Raw genomic sequence first — 19,877 nt, 5'->3', positions numbered from 1 at the left:
TAGGGGAGATGAGACGTGTCGACAAACACTTTACAAATACAAGGCGGAAGGTCTGACGTGCCAGTGTCACTACAACTGTATTTAGAAAGTGCTACGGAGAAGTAAGGGAAGGAGGAGTCACACTTCTTGGGATGGAGAAAGATGTTTAGAGAAATCACGGGTCTCTGAGTGAACCCCTCTCCCACTTCCCGACCCCCGAGGTGGCTCCAGCCGAACATCCCGGCCCAGCTCAACACCCCCGCGAGATGTCAGAGCCACCTCCACGCCAGACTGGAAGTGCTCCGCACTCCAACCTTGCCCGGCTCATCGCGGGCACCTTGAGCGTGGGCGTCCAGCCCCAGCTCCCCAGCAGGCATTCACCGCGACCAGCGGCCGGGGTCTCGGCTCTAACCTGAGCCCACCCACTCCGAGCTCCGCGCGGGCTAAGCGGAGGAAGGGAGGGAGGGGTAGGGGAGAGTAACTCCCAAGTTCCCAGCCTCCGAACACCCACTCTCCTCGCTCACGCAGCCACTCTCCGCCACCCAACACGTCCTCGTACAACCCGCAGGGGCAGCCCCGAGACCTCGGACTGCAGCGAAGCGCCGAAGCCGGCCCCCACTCCCCAGCCCGGGGGAACCCATCGACCCGCGTTTTCTAGCTCGCTCATCTATTGGCACTGCCTTGCTCCTCCGGCCTCAGTCACGGGGAAAGCGGCCCTGAGACTTAGAAAGTCCAGCGGAGCGTGGGGTGGGAACCGAGGCAGGCGGGCCAGGGGATTGCCGATCGCACGGATGGGCGCGGGTGCCGGCTAGCGCTGTCTGGCGGGTGGCGGCGCCGACTAGCCTATGCGGCGCGTGGCTGGAGCCGCGCGTCCGCCGCCCCCTCATCTCGTACCGGCGCTGGCTACCCCGGCTCCCGGGAGAGCCGTCCCGTGGAGGACTCTCGCGCCGCCCCGGGTGGGAGCCGGCGAGCTGCTGAGGGGGGTCCGGAGGGAGGCAGAAAGAGGGAGGGAGCGCGCGCGGGCAGCGGCGGAGGCGGTGGCGACGGCGGCCCCTCCCCCTCCCGCCGCCGCGGAGAGCGCAGGGAGCAGCCGGGGGCTCGGTGGCGGCGGCGTCTGGCCCCAGCTCCTCCTCTGCCTCCGCCTCCGCCTCCGCCTCCTCCATCTCCTTTTCGCTCGCTCCATCTGCCGTGGTTATGGCCCGTCGCTGGAGCACAAAAGAGTCTCCGCGGTGGAGGTCTGCGCTGGTCTTGCTTTTCTTCGCCGGGGTGTACGGTAAGTGTCCTGGTCCCCGCGCCCCGCTCACCGAACAAAGCTGGGGCGACCCCGGGCCCCGAGGCCTCCAGGACAGGGGGCTCCCCGAGGAACCGGCAGAGACCCCGGCCGCCGGCGGGACAAAGACCCGGCGAGGGATGGATGTAGCGGAGGGGGTGTCCACACACGAAGATGCTTTGGTCCATTCGTCTGTCTCCAGACCCTCGGGGTGTTGGCGGGTGTTAGGGCGTCCCGGACCCGGGGAGCCCCTTGGGAGCTAGAGGGTGGCGGACGAACTTCCCGACCTGGGCTGGAGGGCCACGGTGGCCGGCTGGTTCCTCGGGGACTCGTAGCCCCTTGACTAACACACACACACACAAAGATGTAGGGCTGTGGGAGAAAGAAAGGGAGGTCGCCCCCCGCCGCTGGCCGGGACCGTCCTGCCACCCCCGACCCTCCCGGGGCCAGGAAGTTCACTCCCCCGTGGAATTCACACCGCACCGATCCCTCACCTTCCCCACTCCCTGGCAAAGCAGCCCACTATTTTCTTCCCATCCCTGCACTTCGGGGGCTCTGCTGATCCCGGGCATGCAGGATCCTGCCCCTTGCTCTGGAGCAGCACGCGGGAGAAGGCCAGAAAATAGTTTCCAGCCCCACCTCAGTCTCTCCCTCTTAGGGCGTACATGTCTGCCCTGACTCCCAGTTCGTTTGGCATTTCATCCATCATTGTCCGCTAATGTTGTCACTGTTGCTTTATTCCAGTCTGTGGATTGCATTACATATATTCCTTTGAGGTTAAGAGAAGGCTGAGGCTATGAGTAAGGACCAAGCTTTACGTAGTACACAGGGGTCAGAACAAGAGCTAAATGTTATTAATTGGAAAGAACATTCATTGCTTGAGAGACTTGAGTTCTACTTCTGACTTGACTGTTTTTGGTCATCAGTTAAAAACATTGTATAGTTGTTTCAGAGAGCACAGTTAACCTTTACTTTTCGGAGTGGTGCTTTGATTTCTTCAGAAGAAAATAATTAGAAGTTATCATTCTTTGTTAAATTTTACTTCTGAAAAGTCTAAGTCATTTGCCACAAACACTTAATTCCACCAATGGTGGTGGAGATGGAGTTCAGTCAACATGTAATTTACAAGCAAGTATTATCTCTTTTGAAAGCATTTATCTATGGAATTGAATGTCACGGTAACTTTTAAAACCTGAGAAATTACACGAAATGAAGAATTTAATGAACTGAAATTGACATTTACGGCCAACCAAGAAATCGTAGTTTTTCTGTGTGGTTCAGAATGTATTGCTCCCTGACCTGATTAATATATTTTTATTTTTGTTTGGGAGGAGTTGGTCCACATTTGATGTGGTAATTGCCAGTGGTGTGCTTATTTGAACAGAAAACCCAGTGCATGACTTCTGATTGTTGCATCAAGTGGCTGTGATCCCTACTTGCTTGGTGACTTGTGGGTTTGGGTCTGCACCAGAGATCAATAAGCTATTATGTGTTTCTTCTAGCCTGAAGGTGGGTGTAGTTCTCCTCTAGTTTTGGTGTAATGGCCCAGGAGAGAGCCGAAAGCTAGAGGCATCTTTAATCTAGGGTGATTAAGAGTGTCCAGCTTTGTCCTCTGCTATAATCAGAATTGAGTCTTAGTGATGTCTGATCAGATTGGATAAATAGGTTCTTTTAGCTCTGCTTTCATTAAGAGCTATGTCATTAGTGTTTGAACTAAAATTCTTCTTGCCTCTAGGTATAAGAGGCTGTGAACCCGCGAATTTGTCTTGGTGCATCCTTTTGTACTTGTACACAAAATGACTTTCTGGTAGATGTTTATCAGATATTTATGTTTTGGGAATTTGTGTTTAGTGAGGAATTGTTAGTAGGCAAAGACTGAAGCTCCTTTTTCCAACAGTGTGGGGTCACATTATAAAACTAGCAAGTGATTATACTAAGGGTTGATATCTCAAGCCACACAGCAAGTTTCAAAGTATAAAGAAAAAGGAGGTAGTGAGCCAGGCGGGACACTAAACTGTGAGCAGAGATTAAAGGAACCCTTCACTCTGCATTTGGGGAAATTCTCTTTATTGCTGCACTTTTTGTCCTCTTCTGTCCTGTGTGGATTTATATTAGAGAAGAAGCAGCTATAATAACAGTGTGTGTGTGGCGGGGGGTGGGGGTGTGCTTTCATAACGATAGTGGGGTTGTTTTACTTGAATATGCAGTAGTTGTGATGAGGAGTGGATGCATCCTGAGAAGTACCCATCACCTGTTCTGAGCCTTTAGAACAAATATACACTGTAACTTATGAAACTGTCCCTTATACAGCAAAATGTGTGTTTTTTTCAAAGTGGCTTCAAAAATAATGAGAAACCTCTGTTAATGCAACTGAATATTCAGAGTAACCCTTAACTTAGACCCAGTGAAAAGAATGCAGGTTGATTGGCTGATATTTGGGCAATTCCAATACTAACTCTTCACAGAGTGACTCTTCCTTATCTGTTAAACTGTAATATTAAATGGCTCCAAGTTGTGCCTTGAATCTTTGAAACATTTCAAATACCTTAAAAGTAATCTTTTTATTTTGGTGCTTAGTTTCTTCACATGATCGTTTTAGTGGACTATGTGACTAATAAACGTGACTGTTTTAGTGGAATAGTATGACTGTTTTACTTCCAAGTTACTTTTCTGAATGCCAAAGCCTTATTTGAAACTCTAGATTATGATATGGAATACAGTTAATGTTTTCTAGGAGTAGTTGTTCAAAGACCAACAATTATCTTTCAGGAGCTGCTGTAGCTTAACTGCACCGAATGTTCCTGAGAGTTAGGAGAAGGTAAAGGTTGACCTCTGCCGTTGGAAGTTTGAAGGGGTAAGAACAGTTAGTGGGCGCAGCTGTGACCTTGCTGGGCATGTGTTAGTCCTGCTGTAAGAGGAGAAGGTGCTTCTTCATATCTCACATGGGGATATCTGGCTGTTAAAATGTGTGGAGGTTTTCCAAAATGTCTCCTAGTCAATAGAAGCTGTTAGTCTTGCTCACCTCCCAAGCCATAATTTGATAATTATGACAGTTCCATTGCTTTATCCTTTTCCACTCTCTTTGTCTCCCAAATCAGTGTTTTCTAATCTTTTTTAGAAGATTAAAATACCTAAAATGCATTTTATATTACTCCCAGTATACAGAACAAAACAAAATTCATGAAATAATACTTGCTGGTACTACCTGTGATGGATGTACTCTGATGTTTTCTAATCTGTTTCACCTCCCTTCTCTCCTGCTTCCTTTCTTCGTGTACTGGTTTGGACTCATTAAAGTAATTTTGGACCCACTTATAGAATACAGTTATTAGTTTGTAAAAGCACTGCCCTAGATGAAGCCTTAAAATGTAATTTTAAATGTTTGCTGTATTTGTATATCATTTTACAGTAGCCTTGAAGAGTTGTAGGTGGTAAAGTCTTAGGTTACTTGCTGCTAGAGCTTTTGGGAGCAGTAAGAACTCTCCCTGACATGTACTGACTGACTTATGACAAAAATGTATCTTTAAACTGGTTTTCAGCTTATTATAGTCAAAAGTTCTTTCTGTACACACTGCTGTTCTAGAGGTTGAGGGAGCATAGTGTATTCTTTTTACTCTTGCATCTTATGTCTAATGAGTGAGTCTTTCTCTGTGAATTTTATGGAACTTTCAGCAGGATTTTATAAACTTCCAGTTTAAGGATAGGCTAGAAGTTCCAATTTTAGAAAGGTTGTAGAAATAACCAGAACATGAGAGAAAAAAATCTAAACCAGATTCCAATTACTTCTAAAAAAGTCAGCCTTGATTACATAAAATATGTTGAATAAAACGGAATTAATTGCTTAATATAAACCCTTCCTTGGGTTTAGAATCCAAATTATATCCATATCGTAGGGAGAATATAAAGGTATGCAGCACATTCCACAAAATTCTAGGTGGTTACCAGGCAGAAAGTATTAAATGACCACTTTCAGAGGGGTACCTGTGTTCCAGGGAGAGTGTGGAGGAGATCTGAGTGATGTATGGTAAATGATTTAGAAGGTCCCTAGAAAGTAAAATCTCTGAAGAAAACATAAAAATGATGTCAGGCTGGAAAGTGAGCAGCAGTTTAAAAAAATGTTTGGGAAAAAAGGACTTAATTTTTGTGGTTAGAAAATTTAAAGCTTATCAAGAAATTAAGGCAACAATGAGAACTTTTTGTTTTTCTGATGTGAGGCATTTTTGTATTTGGAGGGGTTTTGTTTCTTTTTTTTACATCTTATCAATGAAATTACAGTTTAAAGAATGAAAGGTAAAAAGGAGGTAAATACCTTTAATATAAGTGAGATATATGTAGATTTAAGCAAATAGAAAATGTTTTATTTCAGAATTTAGGAATGAGTACTAATCCTGTTCCTGCTACAGGTCTTTATAGGTAAATGAAGGCTGTTCTAAACTTAGGAATTGAGGTTGAATTAATGATTTCTAATTTCTCAGCTTATCTTTCCCTCCTGTTTCTTGGTTTCTCTTCATTTTCTCCTCACTCCACCCCATCCTTTGTGGGAGGGGTGAGTAAGATGTATACTACTTATTCTCCATTTTCTAAGGTGTAGGATTGGATTAGATCCTACAAATACAAGTTACCAATTTGTCTGTTCAGATGCATGTCATTAGTCCTTTTAAGTAGATGCAACAGTAGATGTGTATATAGATAGATAGGTCTGTCTATCTGTCTGTCTGTCTATCTATCTCTAGTTTCAATATGAAATTAGCTTAGGGAATTCTCTAAACTGTAGAAGGAAGGGAAGGAAACTAACATTTACTCAATTAAGTTCAGATACTGTGGTTGGTCTTCATTCATAGTCTGTTAATATTCATTAGGTCTTATTTAGAAATCCTACAAGGTATTTATTCCTTTTTTTTTTTTTTTTTTTTGCGGTACGCGGGCCTCTCACTGTTGCGGCCTCTCCCGTTGCGGAGCACAGGCTCCGGACGCGCAGGCTCAGCGGCCATGGCTTACGGGCCCAGCCGCTCCGTGGCATGTGGGATCTTCCCGGACCGGGGCACGAACCCGTGTCCCGTGCATCGGCAGGCGGACTCTCAACCACTGCGCCACCAGGGAAGCCCTATTCCTTTTTTTATGGAAGAGAAAAATTGGAGCTCAGAGAACTTGTCACTTATCTAAGATCAAAGCACTAGGAAGTAGTACAGCCAGGACCGCAACCTAATCCTGTCTCTTCACTCTTTCATTCATTTAGCAAATACTTGTCGAGCGCTTGCTTACCTCTGGCACTATGTAAGGCACGACAGCCTGGCGGACGTGGTTTCTGCCCTCGTGGAGCTTCCAGTCTAGCGAATAACTTGTAGTAAGTGCTTTAACAAAAAACAAACAGGAGACAGCGATAGTGAATACCAGGCACAGAGTAGTTAGAGGAAGCCTTCCTTGTAGAGGAGAATGAAAGACCTGAAAGACAGCTAACCATGTCATGATTGGGATACGAGAACCTTGCACACGGGAGCAACATGTGAAAGACCCAGAATTAGGAGAAGGCTGATGTGGAAGAGCTGGTGTGTTGCAGGTAAACAAATAAAATCAGTAGCCGGAGCACAGTGGTCCTAAGAGTGACAAGGTGAGGCTGGAATCTTAGGCAGGGACTCAGGGCTTTGGAAACTCTTTGGTAAAGAGTTTGGGTTTAAGTGTAACTGTTGACACAGTTTAAATGCTGTAACGTGATCTTTGTTTTGAAACAGTCGCTTTTGCCCCTGTGTGGATTGTTGAGAAGTAGGCAAGAGCAGAGGTGGGATGATGGGTTTCGGCTGTAATGCAGGCAAGGGACCCTGAGGTGGCAGCAGCGGAGGTGGAGAGAAGAGTGTGGGTTGCCCCTTTGATAGGGAAGAAAGGGGTGCTTCCTCCCTCGGCCCAAGAGGTTAAGGAGGAAAATACTAGTTCAAGTGTACTTAGGTCTGTAGGTTTTGTAGTAGGATGATGGACATGAGATCATCGGGTGAGAGTGAAGAAAAGGGCTGAGAGGTTGCGGGTGATTTCTGTTTTCACAATTCAGTAAATCAGTTTACACTCTTAGGAAGTTACGTTTCTGTTTATTTTAATCTAGAAAAGAGAAGGTTAAGAACACTCAGTTCAAGAAGGGATATTGTGTGTGCATAGTTGTATAGCATATGACACTAAGCAGTGGGGATTTAAGTTACAAGGGGGGAGGCTTAAGAAGGGTTCTGTGGAGAACTCAGTTCTAAGGACTGTTCATTTTTGTGGATGAAATAAGTACAGAACAAAACTTTCTACAGTGTTTTAAGAGTATTTAAGGCAAAAAGGAAAGGGTGGAATAAAAGTTATATTTCAAGGACTTTTTGCCCAAGTTAAACGCTTTCTACTAAGTGATCAATTAAAGATTGCTCTGTATCTTAGAAGAGTCAAGAATGCATTGGCGGATTAGAGAACTTCAAACATTTTTGGAAAAATAAAGTGACCTTTTACCTTTCTTCCCTGGATTGAATAGTTTATTTACAGAATATATAACTTTAGAAGGTCCCCAAACTTCAAAATAAATGAAGCCAACTGAACAGTTTTCTAGTTCTCTCGAATACTTTATAACTCACTGCCCTGCCCTGCTAGTATCAGTTTGGTGAAGAAGTGAAATCATTTTACATTCATGTTTTTACCATTGAATGAGCGTAACTTCATACTTACCTTTAATTCACTTGAATTTTAGTCCTTAGAGATGGGATATGGTGTTAATCTTTTCATATCGAGGTTAAATGGAGCACAGTGGGATGTGTCGTAGTTGGAATTTACCGTTCAAACGTAATTATCTGACTTAATTTCATTGATTGTTAAAGTATCTTATAGGTTTTAATAAGTTGGAGAAGACATGAATCTTTTATCTGGCATATTCTGAAATAGAATTCAGTTTCTTGGAATTATTATTGCCTGTTCTAGTGATACTAAAACCTTTTACCAAGAGTTAGAATACAGAACTCCTTTACAAAAAGATGCTTTTCTTAAATCCTCAAAATAACTCTGAGGTAGATATTATTAGAAGAAACTGAAGCTTTGAGAGTAGTGATTTTGCCTAAGGTTTGCGTCTCTCTGCTGCTGTTCTCTTCATGTAAAGGCTCATTAGTTTTTAATCTATGTTATTGTAACAGCCCCAACTAGTCTTGACTCTAGTCTTATCCTGATTCAATCACATCACACAGAGGAGCAGCAGAGTGACTCTTCTAAAGTGAGGATATGATTATGTAACTTTCTTGCTTAAAACCAATAGTTCCCTATTCTTAAAATAGAAGCATCACTAGGCCCTTCACGATGTAGCTAGTTTTTCCCTTTCTTGTCTCTTGTCACTCCCTCCTCCATGCCCTTCCCCTCCACCGTGTTTGTGCCATACTGAACACGGTTCTCTTGTCTCCTGGCCTTTGCACACACTGTTCTCCCTGCCTGGTTTTACCTTCCTCCACCACTTTCTTCACTAGGCTAACTCCTGCCATCCTTCAGCTTTCCTTTACATATTACCTCCTTTGGGAAGTCTTTTCTGGTTCCTCAGAATTAGGTGCCTGTCTCCTAAGCATCTCAGACTGTTCTTAGTATGCACATTTGGTATTTTCCTGTTTTACCTTTCTATATTTCCCCCTGGAACATCACTGCCTAACAGATACATACTGTGAGCCTCAAATGTAAGTCATATACATAGTTTTAAATTTTGTAGTAGCCGCATTCAAAATTAAAAAAAAAACAGGTGAGGGCTTCCCTGGTGGCGCAGTGGTTGAGAGTCCGCCTGCCGATGCAGGGGACACGGGTTCGTGCCCCAGTCCGGGAGGATCCCACATGCCGCAGAGCGGCTGGGCCTGTGAGCCATGGCCGTTGAGCCTGTGCGTCTGGAGCCTGTGCGCCGCAACGGGAGAGGCCACAGCAGTGAGAGGCCCGCGTACTGAAAAAAAAAAAAAAAAGCAGGTGAGATTAATGTTAGTAATGTATTTAACCTGATATATCCAAAATATTATCATTTTGACATGTAACCAATACAAAATTATTAATGAAATATTCTGCATTATGTTTTTCATACTAAGTCTTCAAAATCCAGTGTAAATTTTTTTTTTTTTGGCTGCGTTGGGTCTTTGTTGCTGTACACGGGCTTTCTCTAGTTGCGGTGAGCGGGGGCTACTCTTCGTTGCGGTGCGCAGGCTTCTCACTGCGGTGGCTTCTTTTGTGGCAGAGCACGGGCTCTAGGCGCCCAGGCTTCAGGAATTGTGGCTGGCGGGCTCTGGAGCGCAGGCTCAGTAGTTGTGGCGCACGGGCTTAGCTGCTCTGCGGCATGTGGGATCTTCCCAGACCAGGGCTCGAACCCGTGTCCCCTGCATTGGCAGGTGGATTCCTAACCACTGCACCACTAGGGAAGCCCTCCAGTGTAAATTTTATTCTTACAGCTCATCTCAGATGCTTAATAGCCACTTTGAAAACAGTCAGTATCTATTAAGGCTGAATGTAAACATGCCCTGTGATCCAGCAGTTCTGCTCCTGGTATAAACTCAACAGAAGTGGGGACGTCACGTGCGTCAGAAGACACGTACAAGGATATTCATAGCATCCTTTCCTTGCTTGTTTTAATTCCAGATTAGAAAGAGCCCATATGTCCATCAGCAATAGAATAGATGAATAAATTATGGTATATGGTATATTCACATAAGGGAAAACTGTACAGCAGCAGTTCTCAAACTTTTGGGACGCAGGGCTCCACAGTTATTGAGGGATCCGAAGAATGTTTTTTGTATGACAGATATATATGTTTTTAAACATGGTAAATTAAAGTTGAGAGATTGTTAAAATATTTATTAACCCATTTAAAATGAGAAGAAACCAACCCCATTACGTGTGACCTTAAGTAGCATACGTTTTAAAAATATGTAAAATGACCACTAAAATTTCCAAAAAAAAAAGTTTAGTAAGAAGGATGGCGTTGCTATACATTTTTGCAAATCACTGTAATGTCTGGCTTAATAGAAGACAGCTGATTTCTCACATCTGCTTCTGCAGTCAGGCTGTTGTGACACGTTTTGCTTGAAGTATAGGAAAGAAATCTGGCTTCACATAGATAATTGTAAAGGGAGAAGAATTTTAGTAGCCCTTTCAGATAAATGTGAATATTCTTTGGTGCTACACCAGAACTTGACAAGTCGTTTTTTAAAGTTTAGTTGCAATGTGGAATCTGAAATCAAATCAGTGAGCTTTCTGTATTCTATTAAACTCTGAAAGGGTGTTGGGAATTCCCAAGAGTCCACTGACCATGTTTTGAGAACAAGGTGCTCTCATTACAAGGTAATGGAAAAGAACAAATTTTTAAAAAATAAGGAATAAACCCCAAAGTACCGCTGCAGGTAGGGTGGGTAGGTTTCACATATTGATCAAAAACTGTTAGGCACAGAATTATAGCTACCGTATGAATACAGTGTTAGAAGTTAGACTAATGTAGGAGAGCAGTTGCCTCTTGGGGTTGGGCGGGGGTGGGGATAGTGATTGAGATGGGTACCATGGAAGCTTCTGGGCTGCTGGTCAAATCTATATCTTGACCTAAGCGATGGTTTACACAGATATGGGTTTTGGGGGTGATAACTCATGGAACTATAAACTTGCAACTAGTACATTTTTATGTATGTATATTTCAAATAAAAGTTATTAAGTAATAACTTTTGAAAAAAAAGAATAATGTTGAATAATAGTATCCATAGAAGGTTTTCTGATAATGTAGATTCTCTCTAGTGTTTGCATTTAGTTTTTGTTCTTTTTTGCTTGATTTTTTGCCATTGTGTTTGATAATTAAAAACAATTTTAAAACTTTGTACTTTGGAAATTTCAAGCATATTCAAAAGTAGAGACACTAGTATAATTAACCTGATATACCCAACATCCAGCTTCAACAAGTGATCATTATATGGCCAGCCTTGTTTTATCCACTCCTCCACCCACTCCCTAAATGCAAATGATTTTGAAACAAATCCCAAGTACCTAATCTAATAATATTTCAGTATGTATCTCTAAGATGTGAAAGCTTCAGAAAACAAAAACAAAAAACAAACCTTAAGTCCAATACCACTATCACACTTAAAAAGTTAACAGTTCCTAATTATCATTACATGTCTAGCTGTATACACATTGCCCTGGTTGTCATATAAACATGAAGTTTTAGAAACTCTTTGGATCAGGATCCAGATAAGGTCCATACTCTGCAGTCCATATCTGTTAAGTCTTTAGTTTTAATGGTTCCCATCCCCTTTTTTTCAAAATTTTAAGTGTGATGTTTGCTATAGGTTTCTGATATTCTTAATGAAATTGGAGCTATTAATGAGTTCCTATATAAAATAAGTTTTTGAGAATAGATATTTAATTTTGACACAAAAGTGTTTTCATTTCCAAGATGATCGTAAGTTATTTATGAGGGCCAGAATTATGTGAGTGAATCATACCTAGCATCATGCCAGACAGTATTTGTTGAATAAATGAATTCATTTATCCACGAATGGAGTAAATTACATTCATGTGATTCCTTATGTTGAACTACTTTTGCATTTATGGGATAGACCACAACAAGTTGGTAACGAAATATTATCTTTTAATCTGCTGGAATACATTGACTAATTTTCTTAAGGCTTGTGTTTGTATCTATGAAATCAGTCTGTAGTTACTGCCAGCTTTCTAACTCCTTCCACCCCTTTTCTTTCTCTCTCCTGTGACCTGACTTCCTCTCTCATTTTCCCAGTTTTCATATCTGTTGATCTGTTCTTTTAGATACACTTATAATACATACACCTTTTTTTTTTTTTTTTTTTTGCGGTACGTGGGCCTCTCACTGTTGTGTCCTCTCTCATCGCGGAACATAGGCTCCGGACACGCAGGCTCAGCGGCCATGGCTCACGGGCCTAGCCGCTCCGTGGCATGTGGGATATTCCCGGACCGGGGCACAAACCCGTGTCCCCTGCATCGGCAGGCGGACTCTCAACCACTGCGCCACCAGGGAAGCCTTTTTTTTTTTTCCGAAGAACACGAGCCCTCTTTGTTATTTATTTATTTATTTATTTATTTATTTATTTATTTATTTATTTATTTATTTATTTATTTATTTATCTTAGTGGCAGCATGCAAACTCTTAGTTGAGGCATGCACGTGGGATCTAGTTCCCTGACCAGGGATCGAACCCGGGCCCCCTGCATTGGGAGCATGGAGTCCTATCCACTGCGCCATCAGGGAGGTCCCCATACACCTTTTAAAATTGATTTCAGTGGTCAAGAACAGTGTAAAAAAATTTACTGTTACAGTTGTGATTATTTTGCCTTTTCAGGTTAGGGGAAGGAGACCTGTATAGCTACAGTTACAATAAGAAAGCAAAAATGAACAGCCTTGTCCTGCTGACAGGAGAAATGTTTTCATTCCTAGTGAGGATAAACTTTGTTTCACTAGCAAGGTAATACAGATGAGCCTGTCAGAAGTAAATCCCTTCTTATGAATGGGCCTTATGACCAAAGAAGCAAATAAGATACCTTAGTGGAAATGGACTGGTTGTATGAGAAGTAGAATTCATGTTTGAAGGAGGCATCTGTGGAGTAAAATGGAGATGCTAAATGAAGACTGAGCTCAAGTCCAGGGGAAGGAGCACTGTGTTCTGCCAGATGGGTACTTCTAGTCTGTTGGGGATGATTATACTTTAAGACCACACTTATTTGCTCAAAAGGTAGCAGCCATAGCGTTAACCAAAATATGGCCCCAGTACTATGTAAGGTATGACCTTGTGTTTTCACTGACATGATTACTTGTACGTAAGACTATTCACGCTGGTAAGAGGGTAGGAGATGGAGGGGGAGCCTCCTATTTGTGCAGCTGGAGTGGAATCACTACACACAGTTTAGGTTCTGATGTCAGTGAGTAAGGCTTAAAGTATAGTTCTTTTAAAACTCTCAGAAATCATCTTCAAGTACAGTATACATGTTTTACAATATTCAGTGCTGAACAGCAAACTTTCATTAAGTACAAAACATCCAGTTTTCTCTCTAGCGTTGGTACGGAAGTTTTTTTGAGCACCAGATAAAATGGTTGTATTTAGGAGCCATATGAAAAATATGAGTGAACACAGATAAAATTGCATAAATTCAGTATGAATAGGATTCAGCTCCACATTACTTCTTCCACTGCATTACAATAAGGAACTGAGTGCTTGATTTGATTGAAGTATGTGGGTGTTACAGAGAATTCGAATTAGGATACATGATTTATCCCCGCTTTTTATTTATTTTGTGTATTTTTTAAAAAGTTATTCTTTTGTTCCCTGACCTAAGTAGGGGGCTCGCCACAACAAAATTTAAAATAATAGAAGTTACGGTTTTTTATAGGTTTTTTAGAACTCTACCCTGCAACTATAAGGGCATGGTACTTTTGGGGAATAACTTTATCTTTTCAATTTCTACCTCTTTAAGCCAATTTTGTTAAAAATACTAAGTCATATTTTCCTAGAATATTGTAATTTCATTTCTATTTCCACATTTGCTTTAAAGTTGTAAGTAATGTGCTCTCAAAAATATTTTCTACATGTGATTATATCACGTTTGTCATTCCTAATACCTGTCTGTCATTCTTTTCTTGAACACACTTATCACAGTTTTCTCTATTTTAGGTTTTCTTAAAGAATCAGCTCTTGGTTTTTTGGTCTACTGATTTTCTTGTTTTCTATTTTATTAATTTCTTCTTTGCACTTTTTTTTGGTTTATTTTGTTGTTTTTCTAGCTTTTAAGATGACTGTTAATTTTTTAATTTTTATTTTTAAAGATATACAGTAGAATTAATTCTTTTTCCTTTTGGTGTTCAGGTCTATGAATGTTAACACATTACAGATTTGTGTAGCTACCATACAAATCAGGATACATCACCCGAAAAAACTCCCTCCTGCTATCTTTTATAGTCCCATCCTCTCCCCACCCATAATCTCAGACAACCACCCATCTATTTTTCATTACTATAGTTCTGTCTTTTTCAAATAAATAGAAGTGTACAGTGTGTAACCTTTTGAGACTGGCTTCCCTTACTCAGCATAGTCTGCGATCATCCACACTGTTGCACAGGACAACAATTTATTATTGCTGATCAATATGCCATTTTGTATGGATGCACCACAGTCGGTCACTTCACCTGGTGAAGGACATTTGAGTTGTTAACACCTTTTGGCTATTTTATTAATTACCGGTGAACATTCCTATACAGGTTTTTGTGTAGATATGCTTTATTTCTCTAGGATAAATAATTAGGAGTAGGGTTGCTGGGTTATAAGTTATACATATATGCTTAACTTTATAAGAAACTGCCAAACCATTTTCCACAGTGGCTGTACCAGTTTGCATTCTCACTGGCAACGTGTGCAAGTTCCAGTGGCTCTGCATCCTTGCTAGCACTTAGTGTTGTCAGTATTTTCTGTTGTTGTCATTCTGTTAGGTAAATAGCAGTATCTCATCTGATGTGAATTTGCATTTTTTAAAATGACTAATGATGTTTAACATCTTTTCATATACTTTTTTTTTTGCCATCTTTGTATCCCCTTGGATGAAGTATTTAAGTCCATTGCCCATTTTTGGCTTGGTTGTTTATTTTTTAACTTTGAATTTTGAGAGTTTTTATATCTATATAGATATCAATACACACACACACACACACACACACACACAGCTGTATAGCTTGTCTTTTTATTCTCTTGACAGTGGCCTTGGCAAAACAGAAGTTTTTTAAATTGATAACATTCAATTTATCAATTTTTTATTTTATAAATTATATTTTTGGTATCAAAAAACCCACAACCCAATCAAAATATGGGCAGAGCACCTAAATAAACATTTCTCCAAAGAAGACATACAGGTGGCCAACAGGCACATGAAAAGATGCTCAGCATCACTAATTGTCAGAGAAATGCAAATCAAAACTACAATGAGGTATCTGTCACCTTACTCCACTCAGAATGGCCATCATCAAAAAGTCTACAAACAAATGCTGGAGAGGGTGTGAAGAAAAGGGAACCCTCCTGCACTGTTGGTGGGAATGTAAATTGGTGCAGCCACTGGAGGACAGCCTGGAGGTCCTTAAAAAACTAAAAACAGAGTTACCATATGATCCAGCAATCCTACTCCTGGACATATATCCAGAAAAGACAAAAACTCTAATTCGAAAAGATACATGCACCCCAGTATTCATAGCAGCACTATTTACAATAGACACGACATGGAAACAGCCTAAATGTCCATCAACAGATGAATGGATAAAGAAGATGTGGGGTGTGTGTGTGTGTATGTATTTATAATGGAGTATTACTCAGCCATAAAAAAGAATGAAATAATGCCTTTACAGCAACATGGAAGGACCTAGAGATTATCATACTAAGTGAAGCAAGTCAGGCAGAGAAAGACAAATATCATATGATATCACTTATATGTGGAACCTAAAAAAATGATACAAGTGAACTTATTTACAGAACATATATACACACAGACATAGAAAACAAAAAAGATGTTAAAATACTTCCCCAAATTAATTACATTAAAATTTGCATCCTCATTCTCAGCAATTATTTTGATTCCTTAAGTTTTATTCTCCCTCTCCCTTACCATTTTCTTTGTGCCATGACAGTTTTCTTGAAGTCTTTAATTAGATTGATATTTCTATTTTGCTGAAGTACATTCTTGTATATTATCCCCCCCTTAAGAAATACGTACTGGTTGTATATATTCTTAGGTGTGCACAGTTGAAATTGTTTCTTTATTTTGCCATCACACTTGAATAATGGTTTGGCTGGGTATAGAATTCCAGGTTCCAATATTTTCTGTTCAGAATTCTGTGTATGTTACTTTATCATCTTGTAACTTTAAGTTCCCATTTTGATTGTAATTCCTTTGTTCCTTTGGAAGCTTATCATAAATTTCTTTTTATCTTTGGAGTTTACCGTTTTCACCAGCGTGTGTTTAGTATGTATCTTCAGTCATTGTTACTGTTTGGTATTTGGTGGGCATTTTATCTGAACATATCTAGTTGTATGTTCTAAAGATATTTTTCTAAAATACATGTGCCTGTACATATATGTGTGTGAATATATGCACATAGGTATATATATATATATCATGTGTATGTGTGTATATGTATGTATACCTACGTATATGTGTTTTAAATGCCTTTTATCCCATGTTCTCTACTTTTAAAACTCCCGTTGAGTGAATGGTAGACATCCTGGCCGTATCTTTTTTCTCTCTTAGTTTTATATCCTTGTCTTTTTATTCTAGAATTTAAAGATTCTTCAATTTGGTCTTCTAAGTTGTAATTTTCTACAATATAATTGTCTATAATATAGAATTGTCTCATTCTTCAGCTTAATCTTATAAGTTATAATTGTTGTACATCTGTAAAATAGTTGCCTTTACAAATAATTTTTCCTTTTTATAATGACAATTTTTTTTCATTTAGCAGTGGAACTGGTTTGTGTCTTTGTCACCTCTCCCACAAATTCTCTTACTCTCTACCTGCCCTTTCCCTACTTGCTCCCCCGCTCATGAGAATATGGTAAGAACTGTACGTAGGTCCTTTCCTCAGAAACTAATCCACATATGCACAGTCACAGAAAATGTTGTACGTGATAATGTGTGATTACAGAACTCCTTAAAGCTCATTCATGAGCCCTCATAGTGCTGTTCTTGAACCAGCTGCATTGGTACTACCTAAGAAGCTTGTTAGAAATGCAGACTCTCAGACCCTGCCCCAGATACTGAATTAGACTCTCCATTTTAACAAGATCCCCAGGTGATGTATTTCATATTCAAGTTTGAGAAGGACTGCTGTGGGAGGTTAGAAACCTTTGTAGTTGTGGTGTATATGATCTATATTGATTGCTTTATTTTCTGTATCTGTGAGCTTGGAAATATATATACACACACGCATATATATATATATAGATTCCACATGTGAGAGATATCATATGGTATTTGTCTTTCTCTGTCTGACCTCTCTCACTTAGCATAATGCCCCCAGGTCCATCCATGTTGTCACAAAAGGCAAGATTTCATTTTTTATGGCTGAATAATATTCTATCATATATATGTAATATATATACCACAATTTCTTTATCCATTTATTCATTGATAGACATTTAGTTGTTTCCATATCTTGAATATTGTAAATGCTGCAGTGAACATGGGAGTGAGTGTATCTTTTAGTGTTAGTGTTTTCATTTTCTTCAGATAAATGCCCAGAAGTGGAATTGAATAGATCATCTGGTAGTTCTAATTTTAATTTTTTGAGGAACCTCCATACTGTTTTCCATAGTGGCTGCACCAATTTACATTCCCACCAGTAGCACACAAGGGTTCCCTTTCTCCACATTCTCACCAACACTTATTTCTAGTCTTTTTGATGAGAGCCATTCTGACAGGTTTGAGGTGATATCTCATTGTGGTTTTTAATTTGCATTTCCCTGATGATTAATGAGGTTGTCATGTACCTGTTGGCCATCTGTATGTCTTCTTTGAAAAAATGTCTATTCAGATGCTCTGCCCATTTTGTAATCTGAGTGTTTGGTTTGTTTTGCTATTGAGTTGTTTGAGTTTTTTGTATATTTTGGATATTGGCCCCTTATCAAATATATGATTTGCAAATATTTTCTCCCATTCAGTAGGCTGCCTTTTCATTCTATTGATGGTTTCCTTTGCTGTACAGAAACTTTTTAGTTTGATATAGTCCTGCTTCTTTATTTTTGCTTTTGTTGCTTTTGCTTTTGGTGCCAAATTCAAAAATTGTCACCAAGACCTGTGTCAGGGAGCTTACTGCCTGTGTTGTCTTTTAGGAGTTTTATGGTTTCAGGTCTTATGTTCAAGTCTTTAATTCATTTTGAGTTAATTTTCGTGTATGGTGTAAAGATAGCAGTCCATTTTCATTTTTTTGCTTGTGGCTATTCAGTTTTCCAAACACCATTTATTGAGGAGACTATCCTTTTCTCATTGTATATTCTTGGCTCCTTTGTTGTCAATTAATTGACTGTACATGTGTGGGTTTATTCCTGGCTATTTTGTTCCATTGATGTATGTGTCTGTTTTTATGCCAGTACCACACTGTTTTTTTTTTTTTTTTTTTTTTTTTTTTTTTTTTTTTGCGTTATGCGGGCCTCTCACTGTTGTGGCCTCTCCCCCTGCGGAGCGCAGGCTCCGGACGCACAGGCTCAGCGGCCATGGCCCACGGGCCCAGCCGCTCCGCGGCATGTGGGATCCTCCCAGACCGGGGCACGAACCCGCGTCCCCTGCATCGGCAGGCGGACTCTCAACCACTGCGCCACCAGGGAAGCCCTACCACACTGTTTTAATTACTATAGCTTTGTAGTATAGTTTGAAATCAAGGTGCATTATGCCTCCAGCTTTGTTGTTCTTTCTTGAGATTGCTTTATCGTTTGTTTGTTTGTTTTTAGGATATTATGTCTGGCATCAGAGGCACTTTAAAAAGAATCATGTCATCAGAGGCACTTTAAAAAGAAGTGTCATCAGAGGAACTTTAAAAAGAATCGTACCTTGATCACCCAAATTGTGCATAGCTAATTAAAATAGGAATATTTTGAAATAGTCACAAAACAATACAGTATTTGAATAGCAAACTATGCTATACAAAGTAGTAGGAGACAAGGAGGGATTGATTCATAAACTCATTTTTGTAACAATAGCAAACATACAGCAGTTACTATGTACTAGGCAGTGTTCTAATCACTGTGTGTTTGTGTATGTATATATACACACACACACTCATTTACTTCTCATAACAACCCTGTCAGCTTAGATACTATTATTATTTCCACTTTACATATAAGGAATCAGAGACACAGAGAGGCTAAGTATTTTAGCCAGGGTCACATAATTAGTAAGTGGAAGAGCTTGTATTTGAACCCACAAAGAATTGGTGCTCTTAACCATTATACCATGCTGCTTCGTAGTTTTACTCTGAGACTTCCCTAAACTCAATGCAGCTTATATGCAAACTGATTAATTCCTGATATATTTGCTTTTTTAAATTCATTACTAGAACTCATCTGCTTGTGATGCTGATAGATGAGCCACAGATACCAGATCATTAGTGTTTTCTGAATTAATTTTGGCTTGCTATTAATTGAGATTTCTAAATGGCAAGATGCTGGATTATTGGATTTTATGCTGTGTACTCTCAAGGTTTGTTGTGAGCATTTTAAATAACTTATGCAAATACTTTCTATATAAAATGTTAATTCTCTGTCTTCCTTAGTAGATGGACAAAAGATAATTTACAGAAATAGTAATTGGACAGCTAATAAAATTAGAAACAAAAATTAATTTCACAAAGAAATGCAAATAGATACCACATACTAATTTAGTAAATATGTAAAAGTCAAACTGTTCTGTTAAGTGTTCAAAATGTTCAATAAAGGCATACAGATCAAAATGTGGTTAGGGCGCAATGAAATAAGCGTTCATACTTGACTAGTAGAAATGGTATCTTTGGCTGATGGGTTTATTAGTATTACTTGACATATATCTTGGGCATTTTTCCATATCACTTTTTCTTCATGAGCTGTTTCCCTAATGGTGACCATTAGATGTTTACAGTTTTGTTC

General features: G+C 40.3%; 1 protein-coding gene across 2 annotated transcripts in view; it reads left to right on the top strand.

Annotated features, from left to right (window-relative positions):
• Nucleotides 1–974: 974 nt before the first annotated feature.
• Nucleotides 975–19,877, top strand: part of LRP12 (LDL receptor related protein 12) — a 79,267-nt gene continuing 60,364 nt past the window's right edge. The window contains exon 1 of one of the 2 annotated variants that reach the window (XM_081258766.1): nt 975–1,252. In XM_081258766.1, the coding sequence (XP_081114892.1) occupies nt 1,174–1,252 (79 nt within the window). In that variant the 5' untranslated portion in view covers nt 975–1,173. The remainder of the gene's footprint in view (nt 1,253–19,877) is intronic. The other variant, XM_081258765.1, reaches the window with a different exon arrangement.

This window comes from Mesoplodon bidens, assembly GCF_964165515.1.
Source record: "Mesoplodon bidens genome assembly, chromosome: 16".
In the NCBI taxonomy this organism is placed as follows: Eukaryota; Metazoa; Chordata; class Mammalia; order Artiodactyla; family Ziphiidae; genus Mesoplodon; species Mesoplodon bidens.
Note: the sequence above shows the minus strand (reverse complement) of the source record. Positions and strands in the feature narration are given on the sequence as shown.